This window comes from Ctenopharyngodon idella, chromosome 6 (genome assembly GCF_019924925.1).
Source record: "Ctenopharyngodon idella isolate HZGC_01 chromosome 6, HZGC01, whole genome shotgun sequence".
Lineage (NCBI taxonomy): Eukaryota > Metazoa > Chordata > Actinopteri > Cypriniformes > Xenocyprididae > Ctenopharyngodon > Ctenopharyngodon idella.
In genome coordinates this window covers 2,422,295-2,448,017 of record NC_067225.1, presented here as the reverse complement: position 1 = coordinate 2,448,017, position 25,723 = coordinate 2,422,295, and the positions used below count along the sequence as shown (strand labels likewise).

Here is a 25,723-nt window from a genome sequence, read left to right as displayed (position 1 = left end):
GAAAGGAAATCAGAAGCACAAACATCAGTAAGTATTAGAAATGTCTCTTTTCCTGCAGCAAGATTTTATTGGTCTTTTTTATTTATGTATATTAAAGAAGTGTCCTACAAAATACTACATAGGATTAAATCAGTTATAGGTTTTGGAAATATTTAAGTAGAATATTTTATACACCTGTCAATTTTGACTGGAAAAGTAAATAATTTAGCATTTCTTTGATCATTGTATTTAAGATTATTTTGGAAGGATACAGATATCTATATTAACAGAAAACTGGGGTGTATGATAGAAATTTGTATTTTTTTTTTTTCAAAATCACTTTTTGGAAAGTAAAGAACAATACATAATGAAATTATTTATTTTATTAGGAAGATTAATCATAAAAAGTGGGCTCTTTACGAACCAGATTTCTTACATTTTATAAATGACTTCCAATTATACATGAACCTTTTGGAACAAACTAAAAACAAAAGTGCTGAAAACATGTAATGTTTTGAAAGCACTGAAATGTATGCAACTTTTTACGTTATTTCATCAGTGTCAATCACCTTTTTGCCTTTGATAGTTAATTGTAAATGGATTTGTGTATGATGTAACCGGCATGATAATTATCCTGCATAACAAAATGCAAAATGGTGTTTAAAATAGTTTATATGGAGTATGACGCCAAGAAGAACATGTCTATTTAATGTCAAGTAACCAGACACACAGAAATCCCAAATTTTGCAATCTTTATGTATTAAAGTTATTTTTCAGTCTGTATGTATTTGCAACCATATAGCTGAGATCTGAGAAAGTATCTGGATTTTTTAAACAAATGACCAACTAAGATCCTATACCTCCAGCGAGCGCATGCGTCTTTATGGCCAATTATTAAATATTAATTTACCTGGGTAAAGTATTGTTCAAAGTTCATAAACAACACCATAAATGGCATGAAAGTATTTTTTATATGGAAGTACAGATACAGAAAAACAGCCAACTAGGCGAGGTAGGCTGATACAATATCAAATTTTGCTTATTGTTTAATATGTTTTCTGTGCTTGCATGTTAGAAAAAGTTTTAAATTGTATTCTGCTGTTGCATTAGCTTTTGTTCAGCATAGTTTCACTTGAAGCTTAAATAAGACAGGACTTGATCTTCAAATGGTAGGGCTAACAAACTAATGAAAACTTATAATTTGCTATGTTAAATTTATCTGAGCAGTTATGAAATTCACCTTCTCTACACATTTGTTCATATTCCTCTGGGGAAAAAAATCATATCACAAATTGGCATACATAAGTGCTATAATGTGATTAGGATTATTGTGATTAGGCAAAATACAATGGCTGTGGGTATTAAGAACCGACTATGCATTTTCTTGTTATCAGTTTCCTTGAAAAGCAAAAACACCTGCACATACTGTGATCATGGGTGCTACACCTTCTAAGGGTAGGTGAATTTTTCTGTGTGATTTTTTTATTTCAACAATATAATAATGTGATTAGACACCATTATGAAATAATAATTAGATGAGAATCATGGTGATTTCTTCATTCCACAAGATAATGAACAGATTGAGAAAAAGGAAAAAACATATTGTGAATGTGAGCTCAGGCAGAGACGTGGATGTTTGCAGAAAAATCCTAACTGTGAGTATTTTTCCAAAAAACCTACAGCTGTTCTCACAATTACTAAAGCACTGATTTATTGTTATTTTATTTTACAGTGAGAAATGACAAAGAAGATTCAGAAGAGAAGACACCAAAAGTATACATAGAACTCCAAAAATTTGTAGTGATATTGATGGCTGTAGTTGCAGCACTTATTGGTTCAGTTGTTGGAGCTCAAAATGGAGTTTCAGGGTCTTGCAAGGGAATAATCTGCGGTGTTCTTGTAGGGATTATACTTTCAAAATTGATATCATTAATTCATGGCAACATATGATTTTACATTACTTTAACTCATAAAAATAAGTTAAGCAATTTTAATTTTTCTTTCGGACTGTTATACGAGATTCAATTAGCTAGTTTTTTTTTTTAGTCGGTTTAATGTAATTTAACTTGAAATGACTTATACAGCTAAGTTGATTGTACTTAAAATTTTAAGGTAGCAAATGAAAAGTTTTTTTTTTTTTTTTTTTTTTTTTTACAGTATAATGTATATTTTGACAGTATAATGATTTTTTTACAGTATAATGTATACATTTACATTTAAATTTATTCACTCTTTTATCCAAAGAAACCTACACATTGTACATCATAAGCACTTGAATCATGAGCTGCAAAGTTTGAAAATTGAACAGATACATGCTAGTACAGATATAAAACTACAAACAGAAAAGTATTTTCTTGTTTTTAAGTAAAAATATATTTGAGAATGTGCAGGGGTAACACAGAGTTACATAATCAGATTTTACAGAGTTAACTTTTTTTCAAGTAACTAGTAAAGTAATGCATTACTTTTAAATTTACAACATATGAGTTACTTTTTCACACAAGCAAGCCCAGATGAGATAAAGTAACACAAATACAATGTAACACATTATTTTCCATTAAAAGTAACTAACGCAACCAGTTACTTTTTAGGGTGTAACACAATATTGTAAATGCATTACTTTTAAAAGTAACTTTCCACAACACTGGCATTATGTATATATTTTCTTGAAAACTGAGGGACAGTTTGTACAAGGTTGACACTGGACATACTGTACTGTAGATCTGAACTGAAAAACAGAAAAAAGGGCAAAAAACAGCTAGTGAGAGTAAGCGATAAAAGACATTTACTACACTAATACTCTCCTGAATGAAACACTGCATAGGACAGTAGGGTGAATACAGGTAAAGTGGGATTTATACTTATGTTCTTGCATCACTAAATACCAGCATTCATCCTAAACTATGCCTCTTTAGTTCTGACATCATTTCTGTGGGCATATACCACATTTAGACAGCTTTGTATGCTTTATATTTTAAAGATGTGCATCTGAGGAAGCTAAAAAGCAGGTGTTTGCTAGATTTTGTGCACTGTTGTGTTGATGGATTTGCCTGAGCAATTGTGTAAAAATGGAAAGTGGAGTCCAAAACTACAGTAAAAACAGGAACATACTCTATAAACATGCTACACTCATAATGTTTTCCTTATGCATTTTTTAAATTGTCTTTGAAGGATCTTACATTGCAGGCGATTTTTTATTTTTTTTTAACACAGCATGTTTCTCATATGTCAAGGGGCTTTAAATGACTGTACAAGCACTATGTAAATAAAATTTATTTGGACTAAAATAATTTTTGTTTGTTTAGGATTTTATGTATAGGTTACTAGTCTAAACTATACCCATGGCCCAGTAAGCAGATAACCTACTGTAAGGTTTTGGAAAATATATTGACATTTAATGTTATTTCACTGCAGTTTAATGGTAAATCATTCATAAAGACACATATGTCAAACAATCTCAGGCCATTTTCCATTTCTGGAGTTTGCACGCACCTACTTGCAACAATTTACTGATAGAAAGAGCTATAGCTCTGGTATAAGGAAGAGTTCATTCATGGAACTACGGAGAGATTAAATTCATTATTCACTGGCAATATTCTCTTTTGTTGACTCCCATTTGTTTGTGCATTCATCCTTTATGCATTTATTAAATGTAAACTATTTACGATATAATATGCTTTCTAGTGAGGTTCAGTTTTGTGGGCCGAAGAGCGCCCTCTGCTGTCAGCGCCTCATATGTCCACCGGAAGGAAATACAACGTGGTGCGTCCCGGAAATACGCGGGGCAGATGGAAACTGCTGGTGGCGCGAAATCTCTGGTCATTCGTAGGTGAGTTTATATACTTTTAATTTGGCAGTTAGAATAATTTAACTGGTTGTTTACTATATATGTGGGCAGTTGCAGCAGCGTCCTGCCATGTGACATAATAAACTTCATCGTAAACTGTTTTAAATTGTGTTTCTAAATCTTGTATAAGTCATGGCTGCACATCCATATACAAGTATAAAGAAGGATGAAATAACTTTTCAGGACAAAGACAATATAAAGTACAACAAAGGCAATAAAAAAGTGTGCAAAAAACAACCCGAGGTGTGCAATGACTAATTATGAGCTCATATTAATTTAGAAGTTAACATGGAATATTATTTAAAATAAAAATCACACTGTCAAAATTCAAGTCAGACTGTAGTACTATTCAAAATAAAATAAGGAAAGGGTATTAAAAAGCAAAAAAAGTTAAATGCTGACCAGTTACAGGGTTTAAAATACCCTGCACATTTATATGCATTTCAACCTAGAACCTTGATGTTGGGGTAAAAGGTTTTTAATAAAAAAAAGTCCATGTTATCTTTCAGATTTATTTGTGCGTTCTGTAACCGTACTGTATATTTATCTACTATGTTTGCTTTATATTTGTCCATCAAATTGTTTTGTGTAATAAATTGATGTATTTGCATTTATTTATAATAGACTGTCAATCAAACATTTGTAAATGTCTTCACATTATTAATTGAGATGATTTGAATGTGTCTGTAGGTGAAGATGAGCAAACGCAGATCAGCCACTCTCACTGAAGCCCAGTGTGTCTCTCTGGTCTGTCAAATGGTTTTTATATAGAGTTTTCTGATGATTCTGCCTCTACACATTTCTACAGTTTGTTGGTTTTTACTGGGTTGATCGTGTCTGCAGGCTCAGAAGCTCCTGCGTGAGAGACTGTGTCACCAGAAGCTGCCAGATCAGCCCGCGGGTCTGGACTCACAGCACAAGTGTGTTACACAATATCTGATCCTGTCTGCTGTAAATGTGTGTGTGTGTGTGTGTGTGTGTGTGTGGATTCTTACGCTATGTGTGTGTGTGTGTTCAGGCACTTGCTGGAGCTGTTGAGACGTACTGCTGTTCATGGAGAAGGCAACTCCGTCCTCATTGTTGGTCCACGAGGATCTGGCAAAACTATGGTACGCAATATCTGAGATTTAAGGCCCATTCACACCAAGGATGATAATTATAACAGCTATAACTATAAAGTTTTAATAATTGTGATGTCCAGACCACAACTGTATTGATAACGACAGAGCAGAACGATATCATTGGAATCACTTTCAGAACAATTTTTTTTTTCAGCTGAATCAGAATCCATCCTGCTTTAAAAAGCTTGAGCATTTAAAGCGGCAGATGACAAAACTGCAGCAAGCTTATAATAAACGGAAAGTTATCGTCCGCTGGTGGACGCTAATATAATTATGGTTATAGTTATCATTCTTGGTGTGAACAAGCCTTTGCTCTCTCACTGATGACTGATTAATTTTTTCACATTGGGTCTCTTAAAGTCTTTTAGAGCAGGGGTTCCCAAACACATTCATGGAGCCTCCCCAACACTGCACATTTTGCATGTCTCCTTTGTCTGACACACCCATTTCAGGTCTTGGAGCAGGGATGGGCAAACTCGGTCCTGGAGGGCCACTCTCCTGCAGAGTTTAGCTGCAACCTGTATCAAAGAATATACACTAACAATCAATAGAAGGTTCCATTGCAACTCCGGTGCCCATCAGCGGCCCTGCGTTTCCGCCATTTTGTGGTGAAAGCGACTCGGCAGTTCACTAGTTTCTATGGCAATATCAGCTGCTTTGTTAAAAAAAAAAGTACATTAAAGCTCAAATCAAACTTGAATGATGACAACACAGAATAAAATACTATCACTAGTGATCATCAAATCCTTTTAACAGTTTATTTTACAGACTTTGTGTAAGCCTTCCACTTTTTTTCACAAAACCTTTTTGCTCTCTCGAAACCCAGTCAGTTTGGGTTAAAATTCTTTAAAAGATCTAGTATTAGCATTAGTCTTATAAACTGAATTAATACCAACATATGAAATTAAATTAAGGACATGCATCAGAAAAATTGGGAATGTTGGACAATAAATATATGAAACTTGATTTTGCAGTGTTGTCTAATGTCCGTTAAAGCAAAAGTGTCCAAAAGTGGGAATTATGCAATAACGGACACAGCAATGCATCATGTATTATAAGATCATTATGTTTGTAGCGTGATCCATTAAAACGTACAATATAGCCTATTTCAATTCAGACCTAGTGGAGTGATACTATTATTACTATTACTCCACTAGGTCTGAAATATATTGTTCGCTGCAAACATGATGATCTTAAATTTATTAATTATTAATTTACTATTAATAAATGTGTAAAGTTGCATAAAATGGAAATACTCAATAAAGTAGGCTAACTACGTTAGGCCTACCTCAGATGGATAAATGGTTGAATTCCACAACTGGTAAAATAAAACATATATAAGACAATACAACATTTACTGTAGGTGCCATAAAATTTACTGATGATTTCATTTGAAAAATGTTCTTTTGCGCTTCTGATTTGGCAGTGAAAATCACTGATTTTGGGTGCGTAAGATGTGATGGATTCTATGGTCCAGTTAGTATTTTCACCCCATAATGGGGCCGCACTACCGAAGCGTCATCTAGTGGCTGTTGCCCAAAAAGTATCAGAGTGTTGCCTCTTGGGTTCTATACTCTTTGCCTGTATGTAATCCTGAATACCTTGATTAGCTGTTTCAGGTGTGTTTGATTAGGGTTGGAGCTAATCTCTGCAGGGACAGCGGCCTTCCAGGGCCAAGTGTGCCCATGCCTGTCTTGGGCTGGTTTTTTTTATGCCCTTCCCTCGCTAACTTCCCTCAGTCTCATTGACTCGGATGTACGTCATTGCTTACGTTGCACGAGTGCCCACTACTAGCAGAACTTGTGCAATGGGCTGAATTGGAACATCCTAAGCCCTTGATCACTTGGAATCTTCTATGGAGTTGATTTATTATTTACATTTTTTTCCCTTACGAAACTGTTTAATACAGCATTCTGTATGTATATAGGTGTGTTTGGGTTGTTTTAGATATTTAAAAAAAATAATTAATATATCATAGAGTTAGTGGTGGGGTAAATTAAACGCGATATGCAGTGACATCACAATCATGTTGCATTGTGGTATATGGAGCCCTCGGTCAAAATCGAGGGAGCGAGGGTCTGTTCATATAAACTTCCCTCGTCCACTTCACAAAGTGGAACGCACTTCAAAATGGCGGCAGGGATTCCCCCGAGGGGAAGTGCTTAGGGAAGTTTGCGAGTGCGTGTCTAAAACTGGAGTGGAACGCAGCCTTGAAGTCTCGACTAATGAGCTGATGATCTGAATCAGGTGTGTTTGATTAAGGAGACATGGAAAACATGCAGTGTTGGGGTGGCTCCAGGAATGTGTTTGGGAACCCCTGTTTTAGAGTAATAGATAAAAAAAAATAATGAAAATTATGTCATTATTTACTCACCCTCTTGTATTTTCAAACATTTTTACATAAAACACAAAAGCAGATTTTTTTTTTTTTTTTTTTTTTTTTATAGAAACATCATGTAGCTCTTTTCAATATAGCAACATTCATGTGTCAAGCTTCATTGAGGACAAAATAATTACTATTGAAATAATATTATAATTATGTAATATAGTAATATTTCATATCTTATTATATAATAATTATAATAAGACTAAAAATATTTCAGTGTCATCCTTACACAAAGCTTAAAAAAATACTTACTATATTATAAAAAAAAAATACCCATGTGCTTACTTATCAAAATATCAAATTTAAACAAGTGTGGATTTTGGGAGAACTGCCCTTTTAAATCAGTCCAGATGTGAGACATTCAGCCGCCACCCCACCACAAATGCTTTAATGGGAAATCACATTTCAGACTTATTGATTATTACTTAATTAACCAAAGTTAATATAAATGAACTCAGTCACTCATGTGTCTGCACTGCAGATAGTGATGTTATTCTTAATTATTTTTGTCTTCCTGTACAAATTATCCAATCATTCTTAAATCACGATACATTTAATGGAGATGCAAAATGAGATGTTTTTAAATGCATCAAAATTAAGAGTTTATGCTTAAAACCAGAAAATTTTTGACTCCATTGGCTGATTTAAAAAAAAAAATCCTTGTCAGGTAAATGTATCTTGACTTAGGATATTTGTACTGGAAAGCATTAAAAATACAGAGAATGAGCATGACATTTTGCAGTGCTATGCGAAAGTTTAGTACAGTTCCTCACTTGTTATGTAATGATTTTTTTATAATAATAAAAAAATTCTGTACTTTGTGTGTGTGTGTGTTGTGCAGCTGCTGGGTTGTGTCCTCAGAGAGCTCATGAGTCTGAAGGAAGTGCAGAAGAATGTCCTTCTGGTGGAGCTGAACGGTGAGTTTATGCACATCATTTTAGTGCCGTTTGTACCCTGTATTAAACCGTGACATGAGATGCTACAGCTGCATTGCATCTCAGAGTTGTTGTTATGGTGACAGCGATGGTTTTCTGAGCACAGGTCTTCTGCAGACAGACGACAAAATTGCTCTGAAAGAAATCACTCGCCAGCTGCACCTGGAGAACGTCGTAGGAGACAAAGTGTTTGTGAGTGTGATGCTGGAATAATTTACCTAAAAATAAACATTCTGTCATCATTTACTGAAATAGTGCAGTTTTTGTACTGAGAGGTTTTCTTGTGTATTAGGGGAGTTTTGCAGAGAATCTGGCTTTTCTTTTGGAAGCGCTCAAGAGAGGTGAGACTTCATCACTGTTAAAATCAATTTTAGTTCTGGAATCGGATACTTGTTATAAAATTAAAATTCAGATTCCGTTTATTGATTCCTATGTGCCCATTTTAATGTGATTTTAAACCATTCAAGCACAAGAAGACACAAAAGAGAACAGAGTTCGGCACGGAAAGCTGCTTCTTAATAATGCACGGATACTCCATAGATACATTTATTTTTAACGATAACTTATAAACCTTTGAAGTCAGCCCTACTGTGAGCTACAAGGTTAATCGAGGGTATTTTCTTCTGTTGAAGCCATCAGCCTGCATTATTTTAACTTGGTTTTAAAATAATCATGTTTAACAGTGGAATTTGTGGGGGAAAACTACATTACCCATAATGCTGTACAGAAAATTCCACCAATTAGAGAGTCAAAACAAGCAAAATGTGCCAAAAGAGCTTATCTCTGCCCACTCCCATGAAGCACCGTGAATGATGTATTCAAGTCGATCTCCTTGTGCTTTTAAAATACTTAAATATTTGAATATATATTCATATTTTGAAATAAACTTAAAATATATTGTTTTATTTATATAATGAGTAGTTTTTCTCCATTTTTAATTCGATTATGCTGTTCGCAATGCTTCATGGGTTTGTAGTTCTGTCCGCAACAGAATGTTTTGCAAAAAGACACAATAAATGTTTATATCTAAATGTTTGACTCAATTATTTTTATCTAATTGGAATCTAAAGTGAAAATTGATAAGAAAAGAATTGAAATTGAAAGGCAGAATTGAAATCTCTAAAATTCAAATACCCAACCCTAATCACAGTGTTATTTTAATATTATTTATATACTGTTCTAATATTTATTCGTATTTTGAATGTTATTATTTTTATATTTTAATTTTAGTTTTAGTAATTTTGTTATTTTTTGTCATTTTTATTTTTATTATTATTTTTAATATTTCAAATTTTAAATTATTTTTATTTCAGTTTTGTTTTCAGTAATTTTAGTACTTCAACTTAAGCCTATTTTATTTCAGTTAGGTGCCAAAGCAACATTTTTACTTTTCCATTTAGTTTACATTTTTCATCCAATATTAATATTTTATTTCAGTTTACATTGTTAAGTAACAAAAATGTTTTTAACAGTTTTATTTTTAGTATAATATTGTTGTAATACACTGCCATAATTTGTTACATCTCAATAAACAAATTGTTCAAAAAAAAAAAAGTTTTATTTTTAGTTAACGATAACAACAATGCTGTGATGTCATCTGATTCTGTCTGTTGTGGTGTCAGGTGACAAGAGCAGCAGTCGCCCTGTGCTGTTCGTGTTGGATGAGTTTGATCTGTTCGCTCATCACAAGAACCAGACGCTGCTCTATAACCTGCTGGATGTGTCTCAGTCTGCGCAGACGCCTGTCGCTGTGGTGGGACTCACCTGCAGACTGGTGCGTCTGCTCTAATAACATCTACAGACATGAGGGCTGCAGTCAAAGACCTACTTACTATAATTTCATCTGTCAACTATTTTACTGTAATGTCATCATTATTTTAATTAAATTTTTAATGCTCTTATTTAATTTAACATTCCAACTCTTGCCCAGTGCTCCCCTTTGAAATAATGATGTACACTGTAAAAAATAATTTTCTTCCTTAGTAATTTTTTGTTTTTCAGTGCAAATATCTAAACATTCCAATATAATGTGGACAATATAAGGTAAAAGGAAAAAAGTTTAACAGAAAACATTTGTAAAACATGGTTTAAAGTTTACTTTAGCCCGATAAAATGAAAGAAAAAATTGAAAGAAATAACGTGGCATTTGCTTTTTCAATAGAAATTGGTTCTCCATGCACAGGACAAAGACCCTATGAAATTTATTGTACACTATTGTTACACTATTTTTATTATTGATTTTTATTGATTGGTTGTTGTAGCCCTCATTATTCTGAACATTGACACATCAGGTGATATAATGAAACCACAGCTGATCATTCTCCTGTCATTTATAGTTGTGTATTTGTGTGCATTACAGGATGTGCTGGAGCTGCTGGAGAAGCGAGTGAAGTCTCGATTCTCTCACAGGCAGATTCATCTGTTCAGCTCGCTCACGTTCAGTCAGTATGTGGATGTGGTTCGCGCTCAGCTCAGTTTGCCAGAGGACTTCCCAGATCCCAAATTCTCCAATGAGTGGAACCACAGCGTCATGGTACGGATTCAACAAGCATCTTTTGTTGTGTTCATTGAAAAAAGGCATACATTCTAGGGCTGGGCAAATTTCCTTCTGATGTTCATTCATGTTTATTTGGTGCTGTAACTAGTAGTGTAGAAGAAAAGATGATCGGTTAATTTATAGTTTGAAATTTATAATAAAATAAAACAATATGAAAGCTGAGACTTTGTTTCATAACAAAATTAACAAGGCTTATTGTTATTATTGGATGGCAGGTGCTACAATAATGATTTGTTCACATCAACTGAAAACAGCACAGAATAAAAGATTGATTCTTGGGATTTAAGAATCAAAGAAATTGACATTTTACCCAGCCCTAATACATACTGTCAGTTTTTCTTACCTCATGTTCTCTGTTTTCCTGTAGAAATTATGTGAAGATAAGTCGGTTGAGGAGGTTTTGAAGAGAAACTTTAACTCCAGTAAAGATTTCCGCTCTCTGCATTTGCTGCTGGTATATTTAAATGAATTTATCTCTAATTCAGTCCACAGTTAGAGATCTTGAATTGTTCACCTGTGCTTGTGTGTAAACGTGTGTTTGTATGTTGTAGTTTCTGGCTGTAAGTCGAGTGTCGGTCTCTCATTCGACTCTACGTGAGGCTGATCTGCTGGAGGCCAGTCGCTTGAGTTCAGCTGATTCCAAAGCAAACGTTCTTCATGGTGAGAAATAGATTTTTACTGCAGTTTCAAGATTGTGATTTTTACATAATTCACCTCACCTCTAAAAGAGCTGCAGTAACACTCATCTCTAACTTTCTCAATTACCGTTTTTCCAGGTCTGTCTATTCTAGAGCTGTGCTTGATTATTGCCATGAAACATCTGAATGACACTTATGATGGAGAACCCTTCAATTTCCAGATGGTTCATAATGGTACAACGTCCTTCAGCACTCATGGAAGATTTTTAAATTGGTGTTTTGCAGGCCTTTTTGTGTTTAAATGTTCATTTTCAGCTCAAATGAATGTAATTCCCTCCCTCCTTCAGAGTTTAAGAAGTTCATTCAGAGGAAGTCTCACTCCATTCATAAGTTTGAGAAGCCCGTGGTGATGAAGGTCAGTTCGGGGGTTTAATCTTACATCAAATTTTCAGATGGTACAGAGGTTTCTGTCACTCTGTTTGCTGCTTTCTAGTGGTCAAACATTAATAACTTAGTGGTACTCTGTTCATACTACGTACATGCAGGGCCTAAAAGTAACACTCGCCAAGCGCAAGCAAAAATTGATGTTGGCAACTACAGTGCCCTCCGTAAGTATTGGGACAGTAAAGACAAAATTGCTCTGTTAGCTGTGGTGTCAAGACATCTATAAATATGATTAAAAGGTTAATATGAGGCAGTACAGAATGTCACATTTTAGAGTATAGCGTTTCATCCCTCTGCCTAATGTAAGCATAAGTATAGGGACAGTTTAACTTAAAGCAAATGTAAAAGTGTAAAAGCTAATATTTAGTTGTAAATCCTTTGCAAGCAATCACAGGAGCAAGTCTGTGACCCATAGACATCACCAGACTCTTGGTTTCACACTTTGAAATGCTTTTCCAGGCCTTTAATACAGCCATTTTCAACGGTTGCTTGTTTTGGGGAGTTTCTGCTTTTAGTCTCCTCTTCAGCTGGTGAAATGCTTGTTCAATAGGATTTAAATCTGGAGACTTGGCCAATCTAAGACCCAAAATTTCTTTACCATGATGATCTCCTTGATTGAGTTTGCAGTACTAGTGTTTTGGGTCATTGTCCTGTTGCCATACGAAGCACTTCCCAGTGAGTCTGGTAGCATTTTCTTGAACACTGGGAGGCAAGATGCTTTTGTACACTTCTGAATTCATTTTTCTGCTGCCATCATTGAATAAGTCATCAATAAAGATGAGTGAGCCTGTTCCAAAGGCAGACATGCATGTCCATGACATGACACTTCCTCCACCATGCTTTCCAGATGAGGTTGTATGCCTTGGATCATTTGCAGTTAGTTTTTTTTCCCCACACTTTTGCTTTCTCACTTTGATAAAGATTAATATTTGTCTCATCTGTCCATAAAACTCTGTTCTAAAACTCTACTGGCTCATTTCTGTGTTTTTCCTAATTCTAATTGGCTTTCCTATTTTTGGTAATTGGTACTGATCAGATGTTTGATCTTGCTGTGTATCCTCTGTAATTCTGTTGGTGAAGTCTCCTGCGAACAGCAGATTGTGAGACCATCACCCCAGCTTTCTGGAAATTACTGGTGATTTTACTGACCGTTATTTTAGAGTTTTTTTCATAGCCCTTGTCATTTGTCTATCATCAACTGCTGTTGATTTTCTCAGCTGACCTTGTCGTTATTGGTTGCTGAAGCTTGCCAGTGGTATCTATCTTTTTCAGGACATTCCAAACTGGACATTCCAAGTCAGTCTCCAGATTTAAATCCTATTGAACAAGCATTTCACTAGCTGAAGAGGAGACTAAAGGCAGAAACTCCTCAAAACAAGCAACTGTTGAAAATGGCTGTATTAAAAGCCTGGAAAAGCATTTCAAAGTGTGAAACCAAGAGTCCGGTGATGTATTAATCTTTTAATCATATTTATAAATGTCTTGACACCACAGCTAACAGAGCAATTTTGTCTTTACTGTCCCAATACTTATGGAGGGCACTGTATATGAAACAGTGTCACTCACCAGTTGGTATTTTAAATTATAACAATGCATGAACCTCTCCCGGAAGGTTCGGGAGTCTTGATAGCAGCTCCCTGACACCGGTAAATTATATGCAACATCCCGGAAATCGAGCAAGCGAGAGAGAAAGCCTGTTTCCACCTTGTTTTTAGATGTGTTTTTGGTCAGCAGAGACGCATTACCGTTACGCCTGGTATTATCACATGTTTCAAATGTGTCTTCTGTGACCACTTGCATTCAGATTTTGTGGAGACCCTCGCCTATTTTTTCATCACACTCGACTACATCACTTTTGCCACACGAAAAGTTGTGCCATCTCCCGGAAATTAGTTTTTGCAGGGTGGGATGTAGAACGTGAACAAACGTGAACAACACTCGGGACAGTTGATGGGCCAGCGCTGCATCGTCACGAAAGTTTATAAATATTCAAGCGCAAGAAGTATCATTTCGATACTCGCGCCCTGTGTGGAAAGTTTTGTGCACGCACATCCGAGGCACACGTCCAGAAAGCTGCGTCTCAGACAGCACGCGAATGCTAAACTGAGCTCTCTTTCATGTCTTCTTGCTCTTGAGCAGACAAATTCACACAAATTATGTAAAAAAAAAAATAGCGAGTACCCTAGTAAACATAGTCTGTTATGTCTCAAGTGAACGTAAACAGTTGAGAAAGTAAATGCATGTGTAACAGTATTAGTTTTTGTTTTTAATGTTAATCAAACAAAGGACAAAAAAAATCACTCAGTGCTCTTGACTGAATAACTTTTGTAACTTTAATAAGGATTAATTAATAAGGATGTTTACTTGTCTTTAATAATGTTTTAAATTTATATCTGTTAGGATAGTAGTTTTAGCAGTGGTATTGAAATTGGAAAAGAGAATTGTGAATTTTCACTAGTATCTAAAATTTTGGTGTCATAACTACCTTTGTGGCTGGCAAAAAATATTTATGGCCGGTAAAGCATTGGCAGGTGTGGTAAAAAGTTAGTTTTAGGCCCTGGGTACATATACTGTATTGCCAAAAGTATTGGGACACCCCTCCAAATCATTGAATTCAGGTGTTCCAATCACTTCCTTGGCCACAGGTGTATAAAATTAAGCACCTAGGCATGCAGACTGCTTCTACAAACATTTGTGAAAGAATGGGTCGCTCTCAGGAGCTCAGTGAATTCAAGCGTGGTACCGTGATAGGTTGCCACCTGTGCAATAAGTCCATTCATGAAATTTCCTCACTCAAATATTCCACGGCCAACTGTTAGTGGTATCATAACAAAGTGGAAGCAATTGGGAACAACAGCAACTCAGCCATGAAGTGGTAGGCCACGTAAAATCAAAGAGTGGGTTCAGCGCATGCTGAGGCGCACAGTGCACAGAAGTCGCCAATAGCTACAGACCTCCAAACTTTGTGTGGCCTTCAAATTAGCTCAAGAACAGTGTGTTGAGAGCTGCATGGAATGGGTTTCCATGGCCGAGCAGCTGCATGCAAGCCAAGTGCAATGCAAAGCATTGGATGCAGTGGTGTAAAGCATGCCGCCATTGGACTCTAGAGCAGTGGAGACGTGTTCTCTGGAGTGACGAATCACGCTTCTCTGTCTGGCAATCCGATGGGCGAGTCTTGGTTTGGCGGTTGCCAGGAGAACGGTACTTGCCTGACTGCATTGTACCAAGTGTAAAGTTTGGTGGAGGCGGGATTATGGTGTGGGGTTGTTTTTCAGGGGTTGGGCTTGGCCGCTAAGTTCCAGTGTAAGGAACTCATAATGCTTCAGCATACCAGGACATTTTGGACAATTTCATGCTCCCAACTTTGTGGGAACAGTTTGGAGATGGCCCCTTCCTTTTCCGACATGGATGAGCGAATTTGGTGTGGAGGAACTTGACTGGCCTGCACAGAGTCCTGACCTCAACCCGATAGAACACCTTTGGGATGAATTAGTGTGGAGACTGCGAGCCAGGCCTTCTCGTCCAACATCAGTGCCTGACCTCACAGATGCGCTTCTAGAAGAATGGTCAAAAATTCCTTTTGGAAAACCTTGTGGAAAGCCTTCCCAGAAAAGTTGAAGCTGTTATAGCTACAAAGGGTGGGCCAACTTCATATTAAACCCTACGGATTAAGAATGGGATGTCATTAAAGTTCATGTGCACGTAAAGGCAGGCGTCCCAAAACTTTTGGCAATATAGTGTATATTCGTCCCGAAAATCTTAGGTATGGGTCTTTTTGTTTGGTGCACATGTGTACGAGAACAGTGTTATTTTAACCTCTATATGTGCAGAACTTTTCTTTGTGCAGAATGTAAAAGATTTTAGAATAAGGTTAGAATTATTCCGCTTCCATTCTAATTCTCTCCATCTATTTGATCTGCAAGTGCGCACTGGCATTTTCCTTTCATTTAATTGCATTTTATTCAGAATACTTTGACCATACTATGTTTGACAGTATCCACACTTTTAAGTGTGCACACCTGTTGTGTGTTTTCAGGCGTTTGAGCATCTGCTGCAGCTGGAGCTGGTTCGTCCGGTGGATGCCGGCGTGTGTAAAGTGCAGCGCGAGTATCAGCTAATGAGACTGATGCTGGAACATGGTCAGGTGATGGAGGCGCTGCAGAGGTACCCACAATGCCCCACAGACGTCAAACAGTGGGCCCTCTCGGCCTTCGGCTGACACTGCCATCTTTAATTGCTAAAATATGCATTTTGTAAAATTTAATGTATTTGTATAGTTTGTATTTGCAATAAAAAATAAGTTAATATAATTGCTAATTTGTAATGTCTTGGTTTCAAAGACTGTTCTAGTTCCATGAATGATGTATAAATATTGTTTTTGTGCTAACGTTTTGAGCACATTATTTAAAGACCAGATAACTTTGATCGAACATTACTGGAGCGATGTTTGTTCATAATTTTCAGAGAACCTTGCCAGAACGTTAGACAAAGTTCTAAGAAAGTTCCCTTTTAGCTGGGATAGTGCGTCACAGATGGTGCTTTTAAATAATTTTGCGTGAAGAACTGAACATCATGTTTGGACATTGCTAAAATGATCTGTCCCTATCAGAACCTGAAGAACCGATCTTTCATATTCCTATATAATTATTGGTTTGTCTATGTCCTAAGTTAGTTCAAGCCTGGATCCTCTTACTCATTTTCTACGGCCTTTGGAAGTGTGGAGAACTCTCTTCAGGAAACTTCAGATTTGACTCCTGATCTTCACTAAACATACTGGTCTCTCTTTACGGGGTCAAACTGTGTTCCCAAACAAATAATGTTTCATGAAGACCTTTCACTGAACTTTTGGAATGTAACAAACACAACAAAATGAAGAGTAAGTAATTATGAAGGTCATTTAATTCATCATCCAAATCATTTCTGATTCATCATTATTAATTGCAGGGTTCCATGATTCTGCGCATGGAGCTGAATCTGAAGTTGAGGCCCATGTCTCTGAAGCTCCTGTACTCTCCAGGTCTCAGGTACATCATCCTGCCTCTGTAGTTTGGCTGCTCATAAAGAAGCCAGTGGCCATCCATCACGTGACAGGACCGCATCTCAGACAAACGGTAACGATCCGTCATGGACTCGCAGTCATCCGTGAGCTCGTGCATCGTACCACCAAAGTTCTCTCTCTCGTAGATCCTCATCCTGAAGGCTCCTCTGTGCTGCTCAATGGTTTTGAAATAAAGACTAGTGAGAGGCACTCTAAAAACCCACTCTTAGAAAAAAAGTTCTATATAGAACCCTAGGGTTCTTGAATCAATTTAAAAAAAAAACCTTTAATGTTCCAAAAGGGGGGTTTCACAGCAATGCCCCAGAAGAACTATATATGGTTCCCCCAAAGAACCTTTCAGCGAACAGTTCTTAAAAGAACCAGTTTTGTTTTAACATTTTAATAATTTAAAGAACCTTTTTCCACTATAAAGAACCTTTTGTGGAATGCAAAGTTTCCATGGATGTTAAAAGTTCTTCATGGAACCATAAATGCCAATAAAAAAACCTTAATTTTTAAGAGTGTATACAAGGAGAACATTATACTTAAATGATTCTTAATATAATAATACTTTCACATTTCACAGGTTATTTACATTTTCTTAATTTAATTTTAATTTAATTTACAATAAAACAAAATTAATTAAAACTAAATCCATAAAATGATCCCATTATGGAACCCCTTAAAGGTTATATATATGAAGCGCCTGATGGAACCCTTTAAGGTTCCGTTACTCTTTCTTCTAAGAGTGTACAGTTCTAATAAAATGCTTCTGCATTCGAAAGCCTGCTCTTGAATTAATGGTTATGCAATCATGTGACAGTATGCACCAATAAGAGTTAGAGTTAAGACTGGAGTGCCATACCTGAGGGACGATACGGCAGGATCTAATGGAGTCGCTCAAGCCCAGTCGCTTGCAGTCAGAATACTCGCCTCTACGCACAAAATACTGGTTTCCTATGAAATTGGAGCGATCGTATACCATGAAGCAGCCGCTCTCCACCCGGCAAGAGCTGCAGCGGCTCAGATATGAGTTGAGCTCAGGGCAGTCATTGCTGGTCTCGTAGGACCGACCCTGGAAGTTTCTGTCCTCGTAGAAAATAATCTAAATGAAGCACAAACATTGTTTATCAGTAAACCACCTAACGTTCAGCCGATGTTATCTCAAAGTTATGAACAAATGTTCTTCCAGTAATGTTAATAGAACGTTCTTTCAGAATTATCTGGGCTTTAACTCTTTCCCTGCCATTGACGGAGTTTTCCGGCTAGCCATGTTTTCACTGTTATATGGTAGAGGGCGCTATTATGCATCTTCTGAAAGAGTACAGAATCTCTGGATCAAAACACAGGTGAAGAAGAAACAAGCAATAGAAGCATTGCTAACCCACATGTAATCTAACGTGATCATCAGACATTTAACAGCATATAAATCAAAACTGCCTAACATTACTGAATGAAATGTTGAACCCATGAAGAGGAAACGACTGTGAAGCTTTGGGGGTGTTGATGGACTCGATCTACTCCATCTGTGTTTTAATCATCGTATTGAATCCCATCCGGATGTAGTCTTTGACAAAAACGCCATTTTCACTTTTTGTTCAAAATTTTGCTTTATGAAACTTACCCATATTCAAGTGTTAATAAAAGAGAATGCATAATCAAGCATAATTATTATTTTTTTGTTTCAGAATGTTCAGAGAACATTCAAAAGTAACGTTCCCAAAATGTTTGCAGAATTATAAAATGCAATGCAAAAAATTAACGTTTAAAAAAACTGGGCATTTTGAACATTCTGAGAACTTAGAGAAATAACATTGTCAGAACTTGATGGGAACATTAACAAAACTTTCTTATAACATATGTTTGTTAGCTTAGAAGCAGCAGTATTTCTGACCCTGAGGAATTCTATAGCATTGTGTTGGTTAATGCAGTAGATGTATGCAGTGCTTACCTTGTTCATGGTTGGTTCTGTGCAGGAATGATCTACCGCTGCCGCTTTTATACTTGATAAGCTCTGCTATAGCTTTTTGTTATTCAAATAGTCAAAGCTGATGAACAAGCAAGAGAACTTTTCTGTTAATTTCTGCATCTATCACAGGCTTCCAACAACAAAAACTTTGCATTGTGCATTGAATGCAGTTTGTGCCTGAATGTTTTTAGAAGTTTAATGATCTATTTAGTCCATTATCAACACAATTAGAAATACAGAGCCTCACACAACCAAATCATTTGTAGCTGTGTGGGATGAAAGAACAATGTAAGCTAGAAAAAATCTGTAAATCCTGATCAGTACTCAAACTTGCATTGTCACAAAAATATTTTTACTAGTAACATTTCGGTCAACCTGAGTAGTGTGTGGGATTTATATATTTTATCTATAACCATTATTAAAGATTAATACCTGTTTGGGGAAAAAATAGGGAAACGTGAGACATTCAAAACATTAAACACTGACTCCCTCATCCATCATTAAACCCACTAATTATTTAGAATTTCAACAAAATGCAAAAAATGTTTTGAAAATTGAGTTGAAGCATTTAAAGCATTTCTATACTCATTCCTGCTAGTTTTCCTGTATTGCAGCAGGATGTTATGAACTGCAAGCACAGTTATCAGAATATTTAAGGGTGTTTAAAAGACTATTATTCAATAATATATTATTATTTAATATTAACTCCACTATCAGATGAGAACAAAACCTGAACTGATTTGAGCTGAATAAGGATACTTCTGCTTATAGCTGAATCAGTTTTGAAGTGAATTGCATCAACTTTGAACTAAATTTAGCTGAATAGTGACACTATTGCCTTTGTACACACATTGAGCTGAATTACAACAGTATTTTGTTCAGTAGATCTGCTCAAAGCTGAAATTCAGTTTGTTTCATAATTAATGAATTTTGTACACTGCAAAAAATGCTTTTCTTACTTGGTGTTTTTGTCTTGTTTCCAGTCAAAATATCTAAAAATTCTTAAATCAAGATGCATTTTCTATACAAGAAAAATAACACAAGATATTTAGTCTTGTTTCCTGGGGGAAAAAATCTAAATTAAGTGCATTTTGCTTAAAACAAGTAAAATTATCTGCCAATGGGGTAAAAAAATAAAAAAATAAAAATCTTGTTTTCCGTTTGCATTAATATTATTTTTCTTACCCCGTTGGCAAATAATTTTACTAGTTTTAAGCAAAATGTACTTTTCTCCCCCAGGAATTAAGACTAAATATCTTCATTTAAGAATTTTTAGATATTTGTACTTGAAATAAGACAAAAATATTTTTTTTGCAGTGTAACACTCGCAGTTATTTTCTTATTACTGTGGAGCTGCTTTGGAACAGTCTGTATTGTATTGTATTGTATAAAGCTATATATGTATATGCATATTATATAAGTATATAAAATATAATTTACCGTAAGAAATGTGATATAATACTGAATATCGTGACTCCTTTCTATGACCATAGGTTGAGATCAGTGATACTCATTCAAATGAGAAATAAATGTTAATGCGTTTGTGGATCTGAGGCCTCGGACAAAAGGTGTCTGTGCTGTGCTGATGATTCAGGAAGATTTTCCCATGATGGTGAACCGTGTGCCAGCAGAGTGTACAGGAGCGCTGAGAGCGCTGAAATAGTTTGATTCATCTGAGTGAACACACACAAATAGCTGATCCCACAACAACCTGAGCTAAAGGCTGCCGCTCGCACTGTAGACTAATACAACTGAACATAGTGTTACAGCCTAGAGGGTGCACTGCTGAGGAAAGGGTTCTCTTGGAAATCAGCTTCTCTTTGGTCCCGGGAATTATTAATTTCACAGGCGTGAGTGAATAATACAAAATTAGTCATAACTAATACTACACATATCCAGATTTATTTTTTTTATCTCTTCTGAGTCAAAAAGGACCCGTAAGAGTATGCACAGAAATGACAGGACTATAAAAACATTTTGCACATTTGCAGAGAAACATAAGCTTCTTCAGGCTGGACACTTCAAATCAGTCCATTTCAAATTTGTGTTTTGAGCCTATGAAAAAATAACGTTTTGTTAAAGGGCTTGTTGAAAAGATCAAATTAGTTCTCATTCATCAGGGTGTATCTGTACATTTTTTGGGAATACCAGTCTGTGTGGCTTCTTAACATGGGTGTGTACAGTATTACACAAGCAAAGAAAATGTGTTGGTAAAACTTGATTATCTGCTGGATTACTACCTGTTTCCTGGTTACAGAGTGTGTGGCATGCCTGTACTAATTCATCGTTCTTTTCTCTTTCCGTCATCCAACGTCTACCTGATCTGACGAGGTACAAGATCTAAGTCTGCAGGCGTTGCCTAACCTGCAACAGAGCATTTCTAAACTTAAGAGCTCAGAATGAGAAAGACTTTAAATTTGATTAAGACCAATATCTTACCAGTTATTCAACTTGGAAGGCTTCCTCAAATGTTCAGGCAATGAACATTTAAATAGATTCAGATTTTAATTATATAAATCCATCAGTAAGGATTCAAAAATACGTTTAAAAAAGTTAGAGGAAGATTTTTGTTTTTATTTGGCATATTGCATAAGTGATTCATCCTTTGTCACTTTACCTACTTGGGCAGAAGTGGGCGGGTCAAGGAGGTGATGATGTAAAATTAGCCAGTGATGTGTTGCTCTCTGACGACAAGAGTGACAGAGTGACGTCGCAATGAAATGAAAATACAGAACGAGTCATCCTTGCAGTTTAGTTTCAAACTGTAGTTATTATAGTACAATACACTACAAATCAAAAAGCATCAAGAAAAATATTTCTTTGTGTCATGAGCCCAAAAGTCTCTGTATCGGAAATACAAATACTAAAAAATAAATAAAAATCATTGTTCCGCAACCCTTGAATATCATAAACATCTTAAAATAATCACAAAAATAGTGCATCTGGTATTCAAGTTTCAAGACTTCTAGTTATATTTAAATGAATATAACAATGGTGTCACTATAAAGCAGTTTTTAAAGCAGAAATAAAGCCTGCAAGTACATGTCAATGAAGGCTTTAGACCACTGAAAATCAAAAGTGCAGGAAATATACTATTTGATACAATATTGGTTTTATTAACATATCACAAAAACTGTTAAAAGGTCCTCTAACCATCAGATCTGTCTGGTGGATCAAAAACTATTTCTTGTGAAAAACAATATATATATTTTACAAATCACTTGTTGGGAAATGGAACCCCCCTGCCCCCGCCCATACACAAATACATATAGATAGAATATATCACAATTTTACATTAAAGGTGCAGTAAGCGACTTCTGAGAAACAATGCTTATATTTGAAATCACCAAAACAAATATGCCCCTACCCAAAAGGGTCACACCACTGTCTTGATAGCTCCACCCCCAAATTCACAAACATGCTATGCAACACAGGCACCTCCCCTCTCATGAATGTATGGGTGCTTCTCAATACTAAAATTGATGCTTCCTTGTTTCCTTGCTCCTCTGTACTCCAGCCCGTGACCAGGAAACCGACCGTACTCCGCCATCTTGAAGGACATCTCAATTCACTAATTGTACCGTGAGAAATGAGGAGCGAGGAAGCTTCCTAAGGAACCATGAGCAAGGACACACAGGTGTATCCTTCTCTCGCATCCTAAGGGGGTGGAGCTAAGACACGAGGAAAGGAAACGAGGATGCACAAATTAGAAATGAGACTCACCCTCTATGTCCCTTACTGCTAACTGGCTACAAGTGTGTTTTAGTGCTCGGTCCAATCCTCTTTAAACAGCGTTTCTCAGAAATTGCTTACTGCACCTTTAACTGTTCAGGACACTCAACAGTTGTGCTACTCTTCTAATGCAGGTGGGAGCTTTAAAAAATGAAAATGAAAAAAAAAAATGAAAGCCTGTAATAAGGACAAAAATGTTACATTGTATCCCCCGCTTAACACTTAATAAATCAGACCATCATAATGCTTTGGAAGACCATTTAAAAATTCAGTATAACAATACATACTGTGTAAAACAGGAGATAAAAAAAGCCCCCCAGTGAGCAAAGGCGGTTCAGTGTGGTTCTATATAGAACTCATGATGGGAACCCCTAAAAGGTTCTATGTGAAGCGCCTGACGGAACCCTTTAAAGTTCCATATAGAACCTTTTCTTAGTGTCACCCAAAAAGGTTTGATTTGGGTCTTAAGAGGTTTGGAGGCTCTTCTGTAGTATCTTTCTCAAATCTATCTAGGAGAGAAGTGCTGTGCACTATCTGCGACCTGAAGCGGATTTTATTTAGACTGGGTCTCATTTTAGTAAAGGAAGATTTCCTGCGGAGAGATCTCTGCCTGGTCACGCCGCTGCCGTCGCGTGCGTCCTCTTCGCTGCTGTTGTGATTTAGTGGTTTCAGAGGTCTGAAATTGGACTGAATGACCCTCGACAGTCTCCAGCGACTCGAATCTCCAACATCCACGTTGTCCACGTCAGATACCACGCACGCGCCGACGATGTCTAGAATGTTTTGCGCAATGTCAGTCTTCAGATACTGACACGCTTTTCTTCCGTTGTAATCTCGAGCCTCCACATCGGCGTCAAACGCTCCGACTAACAATTTGACGACCTCGAGGTGATTATGCATCGCCGCTAAATGGAGAGGCGTGTAGCCCGCGCTGGAACGCACGTTGACGTTCAGAGCGATCTGATGTTCTGTGGCGAAGTTGACAAGCATTACAATCAGTTCGTGTTTCCCGAGCTTTGCAGCCCAGTGCAAACAGGTGAATCCCGTAACGAAGTCTTTTCTAGTTATGAGGCTGGGATCTCTGACGAGCAGCCTGTGGAGACTCTCCCAGTGTCCGTCAGACGCGCACATCATCCAGTCGTGTTCCAGCGGCTCCAGCGTCACCGACGCGGGCTCATAGTCGCCGTCGGGCCGCGGGCAGTCTCTACACTTGCCCGAGAGATAAACGGAGTTTCTCAGAACTCCGCTGCGACGAACCTGCGGTGAACTGTTCATTAAAGACTGGGCGAAATGCTTGCGGTTGTTGCTGATGGAGTCATCTGTCAAATTATTGACTTGCCCAGGTGTGTTTTCTTTTCCAGCCTCATCCTTTGATTCGCCTTTCACTTCACATACCGAAATACACGCAGTTCCCTCATTCTCTGATATCTCGGGTTTTGGGTTTTTATCTGTCGCCTGTGATTGGTTTATTGTAAGACTTAAACCAGTTTTCACCTCCGCCGTGCTGCTGCTTAAATTCCCCATGTCAGATTCTGTCCTGCCGTTCACACCCTCTGAAAACTTGACAGAAATATCCGGCTGTGATTTTGCACCTCCCGCATTAGTAGTTCCGTAACCTGAGCCAGGTAACATGCCTTCATTTACTCCACTTTTGCTGGCAGAGGCCTCATATTCTTCATGGGATTTGAGCTCATCGGCTGGACCATTTCTGCCACTCTTCTCGTTTGAACGCCTAAATTTCTTTTTAAGGCAAACGTATTTCTCGCCATTTTCCTCTTTAACGTAAGCCACACTGTCTACATACCGTTTAAAGGCTTCCTTTGCCACTTGTTTTAACGCAGGATCTTTGGGGATTGTCGCTCGAAAATGATCCGTTAAATCCACGTTCTTCACGCGCCCTCCCTTCTCCTTTATGAAATATAAAACCGCTTCTTGGTCGCATTCGGTCGCCATCGTGTGTATTCATTAAGCTTACGAAATACTGCCTATGTAAATCAACTATCACGCAATAGTTAACAGTAATCTACATAAATGATATCGATGAAAACAGACAATGCTGCGTCTGTCCTTTTCCCCCAGTTAATCTGCTTGATGCTCTTCCATCCCCCGCCCGCACTCACTCCAGATTGGCAGTTCTCGGTTTAACCTGCAGGTGGAGCGCTGCTCAAAAGCATCCTCCTCTGCTCTGTAATGAAACGAATGGATTTACGAATGTTCTGTTATTGTTTCGTGGAAGATCAGATGCCCAATTTGTTTAAAGTATGGGAAGCTTGTTTCAGTCACAGAATAAAAATTAAGAAAGGTAACTGTGACTTATTTCACAATTCTGACCTTTTTTTCCCCTCGCAATTCCGAGGTTATCTCACAGTTCTAAAGAAAAAAGTAATTGACTGTGATGACGCGTTTTTTTTTTTTTAAATGTATGTACATTTATAACACTATACTTCGTATTATATTTGCGTGAAAGTTGTGAAAACACTATTGTGGAGTTTTTCTTGCTATTTAAGCAAATGGAAACACATTTAATGTAGTCTTTCATTCTGTTTCTGAAAAACTTGGAAATGTGAAAAGGGTCCAAAAAGGGAATAGCTAGCTAAATAAATAAATAAATAAAGTTAGAATAGCGAGATATAAACTAGCAGTCGCGAGAAAGTCCGAATTTCGAGATATATAGTCGGAATTCTGACGAAAAAAGTCCAAATTGAGATAAAAAAGCAATTAGACGATTTTTTTTTTTTATTCAGTGGCAGAAACAAGCCTCCATATTAGGAAAGCTTGTTTCCGCCACAGAATAAAAACAACTTTCTTCTTGTAATTGTGAGAAATAAATTCAAAATTGCATGATAAAAGGTCAAAATTGTGAGAACAAAAATGTCTGACATTTTCTAGCAATTTCAAGTTTATATACATTAACCAGACAAAGCATTTTAGTGCAATTTTTACAAATGTGTGTGTGTGTGTGTGGCCAAAAATTAAAGGTATTTAACTGCTGAACCATTGCGTTACTACCTAGAATTAAACAGAAGTCCAGAGTAAATTTGAAAATGGTATTAAAACATGAATTTGAAAAGACAAAA

At 36.8% G+C, this 25,723-nt stretch overlaps 3 protein-coding genes across 3 annotated transcripts; 1 reads left to right on the top strand and 2 right to left on the bottom strand.

Moving 5' to 3' along the window:
* The first annotated feature begins 916 nt into the window (after positions 1–916).
* On the top strand, positions 917–16,217 carry orc4 (origin recognition complex, subunit 4). The gene is made up of 17 exons (XM_051897803.1): positions 917–991; positions 1,374–1,434; positions 1,548–1,634; positions 1,712–3,808; positions 4,517–4,573; positions 4,670–4,746; positions 4,845–4,935; positions 8,175–8,250; positions 8,375–8,460; positions 8,561–8,609; positions 9,891–10,042; positions 10,628–10,801; positions 11,193–11,279; positions 11,377–11,485; positions 11,602–11,697; positions 11,811–11,878; positions 15,944–16,217. Exons 5-17 carry the CDS (start codon positions 4,523–4,525, stop codon positions 16,124–16,126), a joined length of 1,299 nt encoding a protein of 432 aa, XP_051753763.1. The 5' UTR covers positions 917–991; positions 1,374–1,434; positions 1,548–1,634; positions 1,712–3,808; positions 4,517–4,522; the 3' UTR covers positions 16,127–16,217.
* Positions 16,218–16,370: 153 nt separating this feature from the next.
* On the bottom strand, positions 16,371–18,905 carry crygm4 (crystallin, gamma M4). Its single transcript, XM_051898074.1, has 3 exons — positions 18,897–18,905; positions 17,811–18,050; positions 16,371–17,117 (listed from the first exon to the last, which is right to left on the bottom strand). The coding sequence occupies exons 1-3, from the start codon at positions 18,903–18,905 to the stop codon at positions 16,842–16,844; spliced, it is 525 nt and encodes a 174-aa protein (XP_051754034.1). The 3' UTR covers positions 16,371–16,841.
* A 2,562-nt stretch (positions 18,906–21,467) lies between these two features.
* Positions 21,468–25,650, bottom strand: sowahcb (sosondowah ankyrin repeat domain family Cb). Its single transcript, XM_051898044.1, has one exon. The coding sequence runs from the start codon at positions 24,597–24,599 to the stop codon at positions 23,085–23,087; it is 1,515 nt and encodes a 504-aa protein (XP_051754004.1). The 5' UTR covers positions 24,600–25,650; the 3' UTR covers positions 21,468–23,084.
* Between the last annotated feature and the right edge of the window lie 73 nt (positions 25,651–25,723).

Excerpts from the sequence above, each read along its gene's own strand:
- sowahcb (XM_051898044.1), bottom strand. The coding sequence starts at position 24,599 with ATGGCGACCGAATGCGACCAAGAAGCGGTTTTATATTTCATAAAGGAG.
- orc4 (XM_051897803.1), top strand. The coding sequence starts at position 4,523 with ATGAGCAAACGCAGATCAGCCACTCTCACTGAAGCCCAGTGTGTCTCT. Across the intron at positions 8,251-8,374 it reads CCTTCTGGTGGAGCTGAACG|GTCTTCTGCAGACAGACGAC; the intron begins GTGAGTTTATGC and ends TTCTGAGCACAG. Across the intron at positions 11,280-11,376 it reads GCTCTCTGCATTTGCTGCTG|TTTCTGGCTGTAAGTCGAGT; the intron begins GTATATTTAAAT and ends TGTATGTTGTAG.
- crygm4 (XM_051898074.1), bottom strand. Across the intron at positions 17,118-17,810 it reads CCTGCCGTATCGTCCCTCAG|CACAGAGGAGCCTTCAGGAT; the intron begins GTATGGCACTCC and ends ACCATTGAGCAG.